The 14,865-nt window shown below is 39.8% G+C and overlaps 1 protein-coding gene across 1 annotated transcript in view; it reads right to left on the reverse strand.

The window, feature by feature from the left end:
• Window positions 1-4,380: 4,380 nt before the first annotated feature.
• Window positions 4,381-14,865, reverse strand: part of LOC144931073 (actin-related protein 3-like) — a 28,936-nt gene continuing 18,451 nt past the window's right edge. The window contains exons 9-12 of the mRNA XM_078854995.1: window positions 13,489-13,581; window positions 8,982-9,107; window positions 8,275-8,358; window positions 4,381-6,150 (exon numbers count right to left, since the gene is read on the reverse strand). Of these exons, the coding sequence (XP_078711121.1) occupies window positions 6,055-6,150; window positions 8,275-8,358; window positions 8,982-9,107; window positions 13,489-13,581 (399 nt within the window). The 3' untranslated portion in view covers window positions 4,381-6,054. The remainder of the gene's footprint in view (window positions 6,151-8,274; window positions 8,359-8,981; window positions 9,108-13,488; window positions 13,582-14,865) is intronic.

The following is a 14,865-nucleotide window of genomic DNA, read 5'->3' on the forward strand; positions in this document are numbered from 1 at the left end:
TGGGGGAATCACTTTTTTTTCTCTTTTTCATCAAACCGCAGTTTTTGCAAGTTCCCGCAATTTTTGCAAGTTCCCGCAATTTTTGCAAGTTCCCGCAATTTAATCGCATAAAATTGCATAAATATCCCGCATATTCCATCGCATTTTTTAAGAAAACGTGCCACACAATCAACGATTTTTGCCCGCAACAATCACCAAAAAACTCCGCGTTTTTCTGGAGGGACTGTCTAATGCTCACGATGCACGCTTACAATTGTGCATGTGAGAATCAACATGGTTTTGATTCGTATGTAATTCGTTCATTCGTGACTCCTGCAGCCACTAGAGGTGCTTCAATGCAACACAATGAAAACAAAATGGTTCTTTGTTATCTCGACATCGTAATAGTTCATCAAATCACGAATAAGCCTAGATTGTTAGAGGCCAGTTAACAGCACCCAGAGAGGTTCCAAAGGTGGGAGGTCGGTCGGATGAAACACCGGTTGTGTGGGTTACATTGTAGAGGGCCCGTTTTGCCATGGGCTTCCAGCACGGGAAAAAACTGCACCATTGTTACGCCTGGTCTGCACCCCATAGCCCAACATGTCTCCATAGCCACTATGCAGTATCCATTTGTCTACACAGAAACTTGTAACCCTATATAATCCAGTGTAGAGACGGGCTTGATGGGTCATGTAAACATAATCGACATTAAACATACACTCATGTGCTGTTATTCGAAGTCGTTGCGATCCCCTCTCCATTTGGATGTCAGTGTGACTTGTAGGATTCTAACCTATATATATCGATAGGTCAAAAATTGGCATAATCTACAGAAGTATTCGACTCATACCCTCCATTTGGCTGCCATCTATGAGCGACATCACCCCTCCTCACATCCATCGGGAGGCTAAGGCTTGCCACGCTTTTGCAGAATATTCACACAAACTCAAAGTCTGCGGTCAATCTCTTTGGCTCACCTGCTGCTATCATCACAGCACGCACTGCGGGCCTATATGCCATGCCAGGACGCATCAGCAAAGTCACTGGAGCACGGGTAGCTCTCATACACAACAAGGAACCAATTCCTCGGGGATGATCCTATGATCCAGTGGGATGAATGGGCCCTGCTCACCGTGCTCAAGAAATTACCAAGGCCTGTGTGCAGCAAGCCTGTAGCTGTGGTGCAGGAGAGAAAATTACGTACATTGTTGAAGACTGACCGCTAACCAAGGTTAGCGGGCGGTCCGAGGACACTCAAGCTGATTGCCTCGACACAAACCCGCCTCCGATTAGCATGGTCGGCTCCATGCGGTGTGAAAAATCTTCAACATACATAAAGACCCATTTGAAAATGTATTTAGACAAAGTGAGGCTTTTAGGATAAAGACATGTGTTTGAAGCAGTCAGGTGCCCTCTACCTTTACTCTTCACCCCACCAAAAATATAATCGATTTGGTTCCTGGATTCGGCACAGATTAGGCAAAGTGCACTTTGGGCCAGCAACAAATTTCCAAGCAGCTCTCTTATCTAGTATTTCCTGAAAAACCCGAAGAGCATGGGCCTAATTATTCACGAGCAGCCACAATTTAAATGGGATTTACTTGGAACGCACAGAAAATGGGATTTCAGATGCACTTTCCCTGCAAGCGATTGGATAACAGAAATATCTGCATAATATTATAATTTTCCTTTATATTCTGAGCTGGTAACCAGATCGAATTGTTAAGCCTCTATATGAAACTAACTACTGTAAAGTAATGATATAGGGAGATTGTTTAATCAACATACCAATTAAATTATTTAAGTGACCAATTGGCCTTCTGGATCAATTTATGTACAGTAACACCCCGGTATACATCGGAGATGCGTTCCTGAAAAGTGCAACGAATATCAAAACGACGTAAATCAAATCAATTTACAGGGTAGGTAGAGGCGACGGCTGAGCCGATGGATACGAGAAAAGATGAATGATGCTGTCAGTGACGTATAGGTTGAGGTGACGCAAATCAGTTAGTGGTATTAATAAAGTACCGACATATTTGAGAAACGACGTTAAAGGGGGAGACGTAAATCGGAGTATTACTTTATTCAAAAGTAAAAACGTGGGGCCAGTTTGTATTTATTAAATTTTACCAGCAGAGTGTCCTATGAAACGAGTGTTACTGGGTTGCTTAATGTTATGGGTAAGAACCATCCATAATGCCAGGGCCCAATATTTTATGCAGCTTTATTGTACGGCTCGAATTTAACCTCATGGCGGGACCCAGGGTTCCCATATAGCCCCCCGCTCTCGCATAAGCATTATTTTATAATGTAACAAAAACTTTGCTCTTTTTCACCAATGAGTTTGAAGGATGGTGGCAAGTGTTGTCTTGTTAAACTATGCCTTTAAAACTGAAAACTACTTACCTGCAGTGCCTCGATTTAAATACACTATCGAAAAAATAATTTACATCCCTCTGTCAATCAGTTTCTTAGTATGGATTTGTGAATACACTTTGTAAACAGTACATAAAATAGTACGCGTTTTCAATGCACGGCTCATATTGTAATAAGTGTTTATACCAATGTTACTCTGCAGAGTAGTGGGTCGCCGCTCCTCTTATCCGCAATGATATGAGCGGTATGTGGGGGACTATGGCTTAACCGTAAAAAAAACCCTATCTGCACAGATGCATACGGACGAGAGAAGTATTATTAAACAGGAGAAATGAACGGTGCAACGCATCTCATCTGTTAAATACCTGCAGGTAATAGGATTGCCATCGATTGATCCTGGCTGCAGACATTGGTAGGTCACAAATAATACAGGTAGGAACAATGTTCCACACTGCCCACCAGGGATTTATTGTCTGTCTGTCGTGCATAAATAAATATATAATACACACATCTCTTTGATTGGTGGAGACCTTACAAACAGCTCTTTGATTGGTGGAGACCTACTGCCGGGTACGGAGAGGGGAGGTGCCTAAGGGAGGAGGGTCAGGGGAGGGGCCTAAGGGAGGGGGGGTCAGGGGAGGGGCCTAAGGATATGGGGGGTTGGTCAGGGGAGGGGCCTAAGGGAGGGGGTAATGGGAGGGGCCTAAGCAAGGGGGAGGATGCCGATAGTTAAGGGGGCTGGCTACCTGGCTGGCTGCCTGGCTACCTCAAGTCAAGTTATATTTTATACAGGTAGGAACAACAGGTTCCACACTTGCCCACCAGGGATTATTTGTCTGTCTGTCGTGCACGAATGCGCTGTCCAACCAAGTTCCTACCTGCCCACTCCGAAGGAACGTGTTAATGAAGATAAGAGAGCAGTTTCACTGTATTATGCATACCGTTATGACAAATAAAGAACTTAAGTCGTGTAGGCAGTTTGAGCAGCTAAGGAAAAGACTTATGATCCTGCCCATACCCGAGCATGAAATGCATTCGCTTGTTCAGCACTTCTGCGCATTCGTCCTCGCTGCGCTTGGACGATATGACAACAGAATGATGAATTGATTCGAATAAAATATTAACGATTTTGACCTCCGTTTATTCGGGACCCCGGGGTCCCGCCATAAGGTTTAATTGTCCATCTAACAATAATCACTCGGCACAAGTACATTTTGTGCATTTATATGCTCGTGGGACCACAAAGATAGTCTGGAGATGTTGCCATCCTAAATACCCCTTGCCTGAGTATTTGATGGCTCTGTGTTGATGGTCTGCAGCTTGACTCACCACAGCAGCATCCAGACATGCTGTGAAACATGGAGCTGCATTTCTACTGTTGAAAATTACGCGGAGATGATGGCTCTATCATAGCAACGCATTATTCTGTTGGCCCAAGAGCCAATACCGAGGTCAAAAGTCAGTATATGGTCACGCTGCAAACAGCTTAACAATGTATGGTGTGCACCACCATGAGCTGGTTATCTAGTATATGATATGACCTCTATGTCCTCAGACTAAGTACCGCATGTAACAGTCCTCCAGCTGGCTCAAATGCGTCGTAACATTTTTCAATGAGCTACTAGGCAGACATTTGATAACTTTTTGGGTGTTGGAGGAAAACGGCATAGCTCGAGAAATGTGACAACTGAGAGACCATTTAAACTCTGCAGATTGGACAGCAGTTAACTTTTTTGTACCGTCTTCTAATTTCCTATTGCAGCCAAGTTTCTGAGTCTCGTGGTGATGTACTTTGAAAAGCCTCCTTTTGGACACATCAGAAAAGTAGGCTGGCTATTTGCAGTAGAGTATTCACATCAACCAATATCAGCTAGCACAGTGAAGTATGATATAAATAAATAAACCCATGACCAGCACGGCATAGGGAGGTTTTTGTCCAGGAATGGGTTAATGGGCTGAAAAGTATCGTTACAACTGCTACCACATATTTTAGTATATAACATTCAAAAATCATTCAGCTGCAAAGAAGTGCCTTTTATTGGAATGCTGTACCTTTCATACAATCAGTATTTAGATCACGTGAAAAATAACAAAAGGCTATACTGCAGATCCAACAACATGAAAAGCCATTTTATGGTATTAATTTCCGAGTATCCAGTGACTTTACATTTTAATATTTCTAGTCACTTAAAACACCTTTTCTGGCATTCAGCTGAAAGTGTCACCAATTACAGTTGATATAGAAGAGTGTTTGGTCCACGCTGTAATTGAAAAATAGAATTATCAGAAATACAGCCACTCTCAGGGGTAAGGATAGATATTGGCATGTTTTGCTTTAAACCAAGGGAATGCATCATTTGCAGAAGAGGATGTTGAATTATCACACACCCATGTGAAATCACATTCGATGAATGCATTTTCAAAAATATCAATCCAATGATAGGTATTTAAGCAGACTACCTCAATACTGCACTTTTTTGCCAAAACCCTGTTTAAAGTAATTACGAAAAAAAGTATATTGTTTGGTCAGTACATAATCAATTTAACATCAAAACTTGGATCTTTGGAGGAAATCTTATCTTACAAACACAACTAACAAAATGTGTTTTCTGCAGTCCCAAATTACAATGCCAACTTGATTTTGATTAAAAAGTATATTTTCAGTGACAAGGTTAATTATTAAATTTTTCTTAAATGTACTTATATACAAGTTTAGTCATTCATTACTGCAAATTTGTGTCAAAATGGCGCCAATTTATATTTTGATCAGAAAGAAAATCTTCAGAAAAAACGAAATTACCCAACTTGGAACCTTATATAATGCATGATGTACAAGTAGAAAAAGTAATGGCAGGCCGATTGTTTCACAATCAACCACTGGCCAGCCTGTCCTGATAAACCACTCTGTGTGCATGTGCCAAGACACAGTGTAATAAAAAAAATTGCTTTACCATTATCAATCACAACCGATAACCAACAAACATTTCTGCAGAGGATCAATCATGTAGAGTTCGTAACATGTTTTCTTTCAAGCAAAGCTTAGAAGCGGGTCCTGATTCTCTTGAGGAAACCAATGATTCAGAAGATAGCAGACATCTATTTTTTTTTATTCAAACCCTGTTGCTCAATCCATCTCCAAAGCCCACACAAATGGTGGCAACCTGTGGCAATTTCAATGAAGCACTTATTTTTGTTTTTAAGCAATCCTCAAAACATTATTTTGAAATTGGCGTTTTAAAAAAGACTGGCAACACATTTATGAACCGTTTAAATGAGGCAGAATGGGAAAAAATATTCAGTGTTTTGGCAAATTCAGAGCAAAGCTGACACTTCGGTAATGTGCTATGCAGATTATTGCCCACCACTAAAGTCACAATTTGTGACAGCCACCTTTTAGATAAAATGTTGGTACTTAAGGCTTTTCATAACATCCCAGACAGCAAAGAACCATCTGATGATCAAGGGGCAGCCCATGACATCTGCATTGAAATACTTGAGTAATGCAATGCAAGCATTTGCATACAAATAACATTTGTCACAAAATAAAAAAATCAAACCGAGCGGAAAGGTATTTCGTAGGTGGTATGTGTTTACAGTGTGTTGTGTCTGAGCTCTCTACACTGAAGAAGAAAGAGCTGGGAAGAAGGCTTGGAAACATCCTGTTTGGCAGAACTCAAACGGAATGTGCAAGTGTTAGGACATCACGCCAAACACTGGGTTGTGACGGCAGATGCTGGGGCCATATTCCTCGTAATCCTTCTTGGTATGGCAAACCTGGAAAAACTCAGGCTGGGGGTCAATGGGGTGACAAAGCATGGTGTTAGAAAATTGTCCAACCTACTCAAAGTTCACTGAAACTAAGCTCATATTATAAGTGAATTTTTGTTTAATTCATTTTGACATTTCAAGTGTTTCAATAGAAACAGCAGTGCATACAGCATTCGGCAGACCTATAACATGTTTATTTTTTCTATTGGTGATAATGCGTTGGCAGTGGTGCACAAGCACAAACAAAAAAACTCACATTAGTACAATAACAACACCAATAATTGTCTCTTTCAGGCAATGTTATTGACGAATGTGTTGAGTAACATGTTGAAAATGACAAATAGCCCCTTTTCACTGGTACATCTAAGGTGCACCAACACAGAACCCTCACGGTACAGGTGGTTTTCCACTGGCTATTTGCAGTGCCGAACCAGAACCAAACTATGATACCCTGGCCTCATAATGCATCCGAATCTGGCGAGGGGCCCGGCAGGGCCAGGGGTGGGTCTAATTATGTGTTCAATGTGACGTCATCACACCTGAAAATTTACAAAATGGTGTTCAGCGGGTTTGAGCGAGTTGGAAGAGAGAAAACAGCCTTGCAGCGCTGAACAAATGTGAAAGAGTGTTTGTAGCCATGTGTGTGATTGTTCACTGCATCATATATGTGCGTCTCGATAACACACATTGTGTGACGTCTACATTGAAAACTCATTTCTTTAGAAATGCTTTTCGTACTCTTTGGTTCTTTCGGTAAAGTCACGTAGGTTTAAAAAATAATAGACCACGACGTTTTTTTTTAAAATTGTTATGACTAAAGATCACAATTTTATACTTTTTTTTACATTGCATTGCATTGAATTGCAGCACTTCTTGTTGCTGCATGGGTAACGTGACCCCATTACATACAGCATATACATATCAAAAAGATTCTTTCACACATGATTCAACAAAATTATAGTTAACCTGGATAACAACTTGCCAATGCGTCTGGACCTTTTTGTACAAGACTATATTGCTATCGTAGCATTTTAGCAAGACTATACTATAATAACATTTGACATGGCCTCGTAATATCTAAAATATGCAACACAATTTTCCTCCAACAATATACCTGTCACTGCAATAAATTGTGCCTTGCAGGAGCACAAAAAAATATAAAAGTGCTAATTCAGCCATAAAATACACACAAAGATACAGCTCTTGTGCCCGTTGTAGGAGGCTACTGCTTCTGCCATGACCAGCAGAGGTAGGGATGCTTTATAAGAACTAATGGATGTGGCATATTTTATCTGACTGTAAGATGCTTGAAGATTCATGATGATATACATTGTATACTACATAGCTAACTGGTATGTTCAATACATTCATATTTTGTAATGTTGCCAGTGATTGAGATAAAAATGTTTTTATATTTTCTGGCTATCTAAGGAAAATTGTAAATCTACAGAATGAATTAAATGTTAATGCCAACCTATAAATGATAGGTTATTGCTCATGATAGTTCGACTAAGTAACAGATGTGCTTCAGTTATTTAATTCGAGTCAGCAAGAGGAAAACCCAAAACCAGCAATGATGAGACATTGGGCTGGTACAATTATAGGATCTGTAACATTTTGTGCAAGAAGCACACCGACCTGCAGTATTAGGTGGTGGCAAATAGCTGACGGTAAAGCAGGGAACTTGCCAGTCTCTCCCTATGGATTTGTAGTTTTGATCTCTTAAATGCATACATTTTCGCTGGTGATCTGCAGCCAATGTGATATGGCAGTTAAATAAAACATTTCAACATGGTCTATCCATATTTTGTCAATATAATGCTTCACTTTGTGCTTTTCAAGTAAACTGATTTCAATGATAGGATTAAGAATAGCTTCCACTGACAATAATTCCACATTGACATGTAGGCTAGATGATTCTTGTCTCATCACTGAGGCTATTGGAAATGGTGAAATAATACTACTGAAAATGTGGTATTAGTTCAATATTGTCTCCAACAGCTTCAGCAATTATAACTGTAATGTTTATGGTATTCACTAATATGTAACATAAAATACTCCTGAAAGCTCATACAAAAATGTGCACGTGGTTATTAATTCATGTCGCTGCCATCTAGTTTGGGGCATTTTGGAAAGGAAACTTACTGTGGAAGCCAACATGGAGCCCCCAAACCACACTGCATAGCGTTGCATGTGATGGGTAATCACTTGCACATCGATGGGTTTAGGCTGCAAGAAAAAAGACAACATTCTTATTCAACATAAGTGATCATTACACCCAACTGGGTAACAGTGATGTAAGAGTACACAACCCACAATTGGCACGTTTTAAGTTCATATCTTACCTACAGGATTAAAATAATAGCTACCAATCGTGAGAAGTCAACAGTGGTTGTTATAATGGGGACACAGACCCCTGCCATATAAGTGTGAAATGTATCCACTGGAAAAAGCAAACCAAAACATTGTTAGAGTTTGCTTAATCAGAGCACTAAGCCAGCACTACGGATTCTTAGCCACCTCCGGATTCTACGTACTTTACTCCGTAATTTTGAGGTGTGCCTCATTTAATGCACGTGGCTCTGTGCATGCCCCACAACCTGGTACTCGGCACAGAGTAGCACCTGCAGCCAAAATAGTATGCATAGTCCAAGGCTTGGCTCCACATACACATGCTCCAAAAGAGGTTTTGCAGCTCGTTTTGCAAATGACGTGCACGGTTGTGGAATTTTGTGAATTTATGACATACAGCTACCACGGTATGGTTAATCTGCCCAATGTCTGAGCTGCAACTGGAACAATGAGGTCCCACACTGTGTACGATTGTGTACCGCTGGAGGCAGTATAATCACCTTGATCCGGCCTCCACTTAGCTCTTCACTGAACTTCAGCCGGCTGTCCACAGTGCGCTTGAGGTCCCGTTGGAGACGACGCCCAAAGTCGCGGAACATGGTGGAGCCACCAGACAGCACAACATTCTGGGTGCAGATACACATGAATGCACGCATGCACACACAGATGTCCCCCGTATAGCCTTAACAGACTGTTGGGGCAAGTGTTGCAAGCCAGCACCTATGAAGGATGGCACAGCACACAAGGGGATGGGTGGCCAGCACCATGCCCGGACGCCTTTGTCTCCCCAGTGGCAATGTTTACACACTGCCACAGGTACTCATTTGAGGCTGAGTCGACCTGGGGGAGCCCCAGGACTGGTTTGGATAATCGTCACCGGTGTTGGCTGTGAGTTAACAGATTCTTTACAAACGCATTAAAACATACACTTAGAAATTGAAATAAATCCAACATCAAAATGTCGTCACGACCAAGCAGGTTAAAATTCAACGACCAATTTCATGAGGTCCTTAAGCAAAGGTATTTAAGTTACATGAATCATACGAATGTGTATATATGTAGCGGATGAAACATCCAGCTCTTTCTATTGCACCGAAAAAACCTCATTCCGCAAGTGATTGCGCGCGATTTCGCCAAGTGTGATTCAATGTTTACGCTTCACCACCCACCTGAATTTCAACTGCATTTTCCATACATTGCAACAATTGGCAAAAATTAGGCAATTTCAGAAAATTACATAAACATAATCGGAAATTGTTGCTTGTTGGAACCACAACAGCCACTCGCTGACGGACATATGCATCATGCGTAGCGCTCCAAAGCATTCATATCAAGCAATGGAAACACTTGAGGAATACGCGTGTGCATCATGCGTAACCTCTCATGCATTTATGTTGCTCACTTCCATTTCATGGGCAGTTTTCATTGAACACCACATCTAATAATTTCTGCAATGCTGCAGGAATATGTTTACCTTCAGCAAACTATTCCACATGTCATTCCACAGTACTCAGTAGTGGCGAGGTAAAAAAAAGTAAGCTCTGCTGCATTCTACCATCTAGTGTCCAAAGCGAAATATGCAGAACCTCGAAAATCCTGAGGAAAATAAATAAGGCTACATCCAATGGTGAAAACAAGTGACTTGACATGTGTATACATGTCTTGCTGTACCATTAAATAACGGTCTTTATCATGGGACCTCCTTGTTTGCATTCTGACCACAAGCATTGTGGTTAATGCAGACATGATTCCTTGTAAAAGGTTTCAGTTTGGTGTTTTAACATCTTAATCCCTGTTATGTTGCCAGAAAAAAGTGGAAAACCTATTATCAACGGTCTTCATATAAAGCTAATTAATGGAAAATGCATTTTGAAAACAACTTTTCATGCTTTGCTGCTTTTGAATAACAATGAAAATGTTATTGCATTGTCATGATACCAATAGCCTATTACATTGATGTTTGACTGACTATCTCAAATAAACCATTAAAATGAAATCAAAGCGGTTAATTACGTGGGAAGTAGTGCTCATCTCTGTTAGCAGTCCTGAGTCAGTGGTGAAAATCCAGTTAATCCACTTTTGATTTCCAAAACAAAAATGTATACTACTATATATTTTATCTACTGCAGAAAAATAACAGGCTGCATCCAGCCCTGGTCAGGATTTGAAGTGATCACATTCTAGTCGCAAGTTGAGTGCCCTTACAACGGAGCCACCCATCCAAAAATAGCCAAAACAATCCCAAAAATGGGGGAACTTAACACATTCTAAGTCTCACATGAGATCTATTTGGAATTCATGAAGTACCTTAAATACATTCTGATACCGATATAGGAGCTTGATTATTGCAGAGTTTATTGCCAAACAAGTTTCTGATAAAAGTCTGAGGCCTGGTTTGTGGTGAATTGCTCTTTGTGCAGAAAGTTTGGAATTAACGCATTTTTGTGCCTTCGTTCTGCATGGTGGAATGATTCAGCCAGAGTTTGGGTGGGGGCTATAGAAGTGTTAAAAATGTACCCACAACTCAAAAGGCACAATTCCAGTGTGAAACCGCACTGCTCTGTATCTGGGGGGGGGGGGAGGACATAGCCACCGAAGTGAATTTGAAGTGAAATTGGCGATCCAATCCATGTGCCTTTTAAACATGCGTGCAGTCTGCAAAATTCTTTGCCCCACCCTTTCCAAATGAAGACCACCATGGCAGAATAAGTGCATTTTTAGTTTGCACAAATTAGGGACACGCTGAATATTCCATCAATGATTATACTTGTTTCAAACTAATTGAATCTTAATTTGGAGCTTTCGTGACTGCAGGAATTACTCTGGTTCTTTCGGTAAAGTCACGTATAAAGAAAAATAATAAATTAAATACTAGCATACGACGCTTCGATTGCAAAACAAGCAATCATCATCAGGTATAAATGAAATAGAAACACAAATCTAGTATACTTAGAAATGGAATGTAATACAACAGAGAGTCGGATAACATAACAGTCAACACCCTACCTGGTTTATTACATTCTTCCTGAGAATTCTATCTCTATGTATCTCTGTGATATCTGTCTGCTTATATGTCTGTCTATATGTTTCTGGTTCTGTGCTTTATCTCTCTCTCAAATTTAGCATTCTGATTGCTTGTGTTGCAATCGAAACGTCGTATGCTAGTATTTAATTTATTATTTTATCTTTATACGTGACTTTACCGAAAGAACCAACGAGTCAAACTAATTGGTTTGGTCAAAGCTGATGATCGAATGCAATTATTGGTGGAGAAAAAATGTAGTGCAAGATTGGAAGGGGGGTGGGGAGGCGGGGAAGTTGGTGGCGGATCCGATGGAAGCTCCCCAAATGTGACCCTGAAAATTGGTATATCGTTGACGTGTATTTCAATTTTTCCCAATATTGTGTTTTAGGAGGGAGAAAAAAGTTATAGATCTGAATTTCGATTGAAAGCTTTCGTGACTGCAGGGATTCATCTTCTTGGTTCTTTTGGTAAAGTCACGTAGAAGGGAAATAATAAAATAATACAATATACAACATAATAAAATATATTATGTGCTTTTTTTATAGGAATGTGTAATGGTGTGCAGAGTTTAAGTATTCAGAGACTTGAAAAGAAGTTAAAATGGATGGTTTTTAGAAGGGAAATAATACAAATAAAACAATAATATATTTAATGTTTTATTTTTTATTATTTTATTATTTCCCTTCTACGTGACTTTACCGAAAGAACCAAGAAGATTTATAGATCTGCTTCTAGAGGGAGGAGTGAAGCAGTCGTCCAGTGGCAACTCAAATTACTATTTGCCTAATTATGTAATCCAGAGTTAGCTAACCTTCGTGCTTGGCACACATTCATAATATATTGTAACAATAAAAGAGGTCAAAGCTTGGCCAACAGTAAAATATGCCACCACACTTCACCATGGCTTGTTTTCTTCTGCCAGTTGCTGCAACTGTTGGACAGTTAAAAGCTTAACTTAAAAGCTGATAGAAAAAAGTTAAAAGCTGATATGCTGTTATTAAGTTGTCTAATGTAGATACTGGAATAAATTATATTGCACAGATGTTTACAAGAACTTGATAAAACAAAATTACAAGGATACGAGCCTTTACAATGTTCAGCTTTTTTCAACAGGTGATTTCACTGTAATTGATAGGCTTCCAGTTATGGAATCAGTGTTTCACTATAATAAACACGATTTGCACTGTTTGTATCGTCATTTGTATATGTCAGTGCTAAAATTAGCCTTTGGTAGTGCTCAGCAAAAGTTGGTGGCTTTGCTTAAAACGTGAACATTTAATGTTTCAAAGGCAAGGAAGGGCCATTCTCTAGAAAGAATGCCTACGGGTTTTCTTTACTTCTCGCAGAGCGGTGCTCATTCTGTTGATTCTCGAGTAATTATAAGTTCAGTCAACTTTTGATCATGATTTGAATGTGAAATTTCCACCACTGGCTGCAGGATGCAAATGGAGATGTATTCAAATATCTGGTCAATTGGCCAGCTTTTTGTACAGTAAATGTGAAAAAGGCCACCTGTGGAGTGCACAGTCGTTTGTGAGCTGGCTCTGCAAAATGCTGGTCAAATATTCAGGCCAGCTATTTAATTATCAGCTGTCAATAAGTGGTGCTTTCGTATGTAGAACCAGACAAATAACGCGTGAGGAATAATATAGGCTGCAAAGACATATCCCTTCTCAGAACATAAGCAGTTGACATGATGTGAAGTCTTTAATAAATAAAACATTTTAATTCCACATTTAATAATTTAACACCAAGCCTAAGGGAAATACAACATGCCCTAAAAAAAGCAATTATACTTGACAACATATACCGGCATGCACGTACATGTGTGTATATTTTTAAAGGGCACATAAAAGCATGTTTCCCTTTTTTCTGCTAGGCAAGAGTCCGAAGCATAAGTTCTGACAGTTTAAGCCCTGAGATTTGGTGGAATGTTTTGACCAAACAAGAGCAGAGCCCATCTGACAGACAGGAGCACTCACCTTGTACAGTGGACGCCGCACATCAATGGGGCAGTTCTGAATGACATTGTCCACCACCTCTGAAATGGGCTGGGTGAAGTCTGGGTTGCAGAACTGCAAGAAATACGATTATTCATTTGTCAAGACCATATTTGAAACAAACACAGTATAAGGTATATTTTACAATGGACACACAGTTCACATGCTTCATGAAGCATATGATGTCATTTCGGGTGTGGTGTCACACCTGGATTTAAATGCTCTACAGGAAAGGTACAAATATACCATGCATATTTTATTGTATACAAATCTGCTGGCCTGTGAGGTAGACAGTAGCTATAGGTACACAAAGTAGGTCGCTGACCTATATCTACGGATCTTTATGTGTCATCCTCTGGTATTTACCGGTATACATTTTATTTTGCTACTCTGGTTACTTGCCACTTTCAAAATCAGTATTTGCCAAACAATCCAATACGGATGAGGAGCAGGCAGCTCTGGTCTGGCTAACTAAAAAGTCGAACTTGCTGCAAAACTAATCAAATAAAACAACAACAACCCTGTGTTACTATATGAAGTAAATGTATTACTGTAAATGTACGAATGTGTGCAGTGCATGCGTTGTTGTACAGACCACCACCCCCTCCCCTGTCACCCCCTACCCACCATCGACAACCACTTACATATTTCCTTAAGTAAATGTATTATACTTTAATTACATATTGTATACATTATAACAATGAGGCATGTTCGAATGCATTGCTATTATACATTGTACATTAAATAACATCTTTAAAATCCTATAGTAGGTAAATGTTTCTACTATATATACATTTTAGTAAAATTTCTTTTACATTTTTTATTTCTTTAATTAGCCTGCCTGGTGCGGTGATATATGAAATCCAACAAGCTGGCTTTCTTGTTAAAATTGTGCATTAAAAAGTAGTTAATATTCTGCTAGCTATGGTGTGAATTTGAATGTGTTTGTAAGCTGCTGGTCTTCAACATAAGTACGTGGAATTTTCACACTTCACAAGTGCATTAACATTATATCTAACACTGGAAAAATTCATTTTCGCTTGTAACAAGCAGTATTGTCTGTACACAACCAGCTAGAAATGGTTTCATGATGAAGACACATCGCTGTCATGGGCTGGGTTTGACAGTAATGAGGGGCCAGCACCTACGATAGTGCTGTTAAACCCAACCAACGCCTCAATGAAGAAAGGAGTGTTAAATTTGGGGAGGTTACAGATTCAATAATAATACTCACCCTTTTCATTTATTTCATTTATTTCATGAAAGACAATAGGGTTTTTTACATTGTTCTGAAATGTCTCAATTATTTCCATTATGTAAGTAGGTTATAATTTTTGTCAAGACACCCTTTGTAGGTCA

This window comes from Lampetra fluviatilis, chromosome 1, assembly GCF_964198595.1.
Source record: "Lampetra fluviatilis chromosome 1, kcLamFluv1.1, whole genome shotgun sequence".
Taxonomy (NCBI): domain Eukaryota; kingdom Metazoa; phylum Chordata; class Hyperoartia; order Petromyzontiformes; family Petromyzontidae; genus Lampetra; species Lampetra fluviatilis.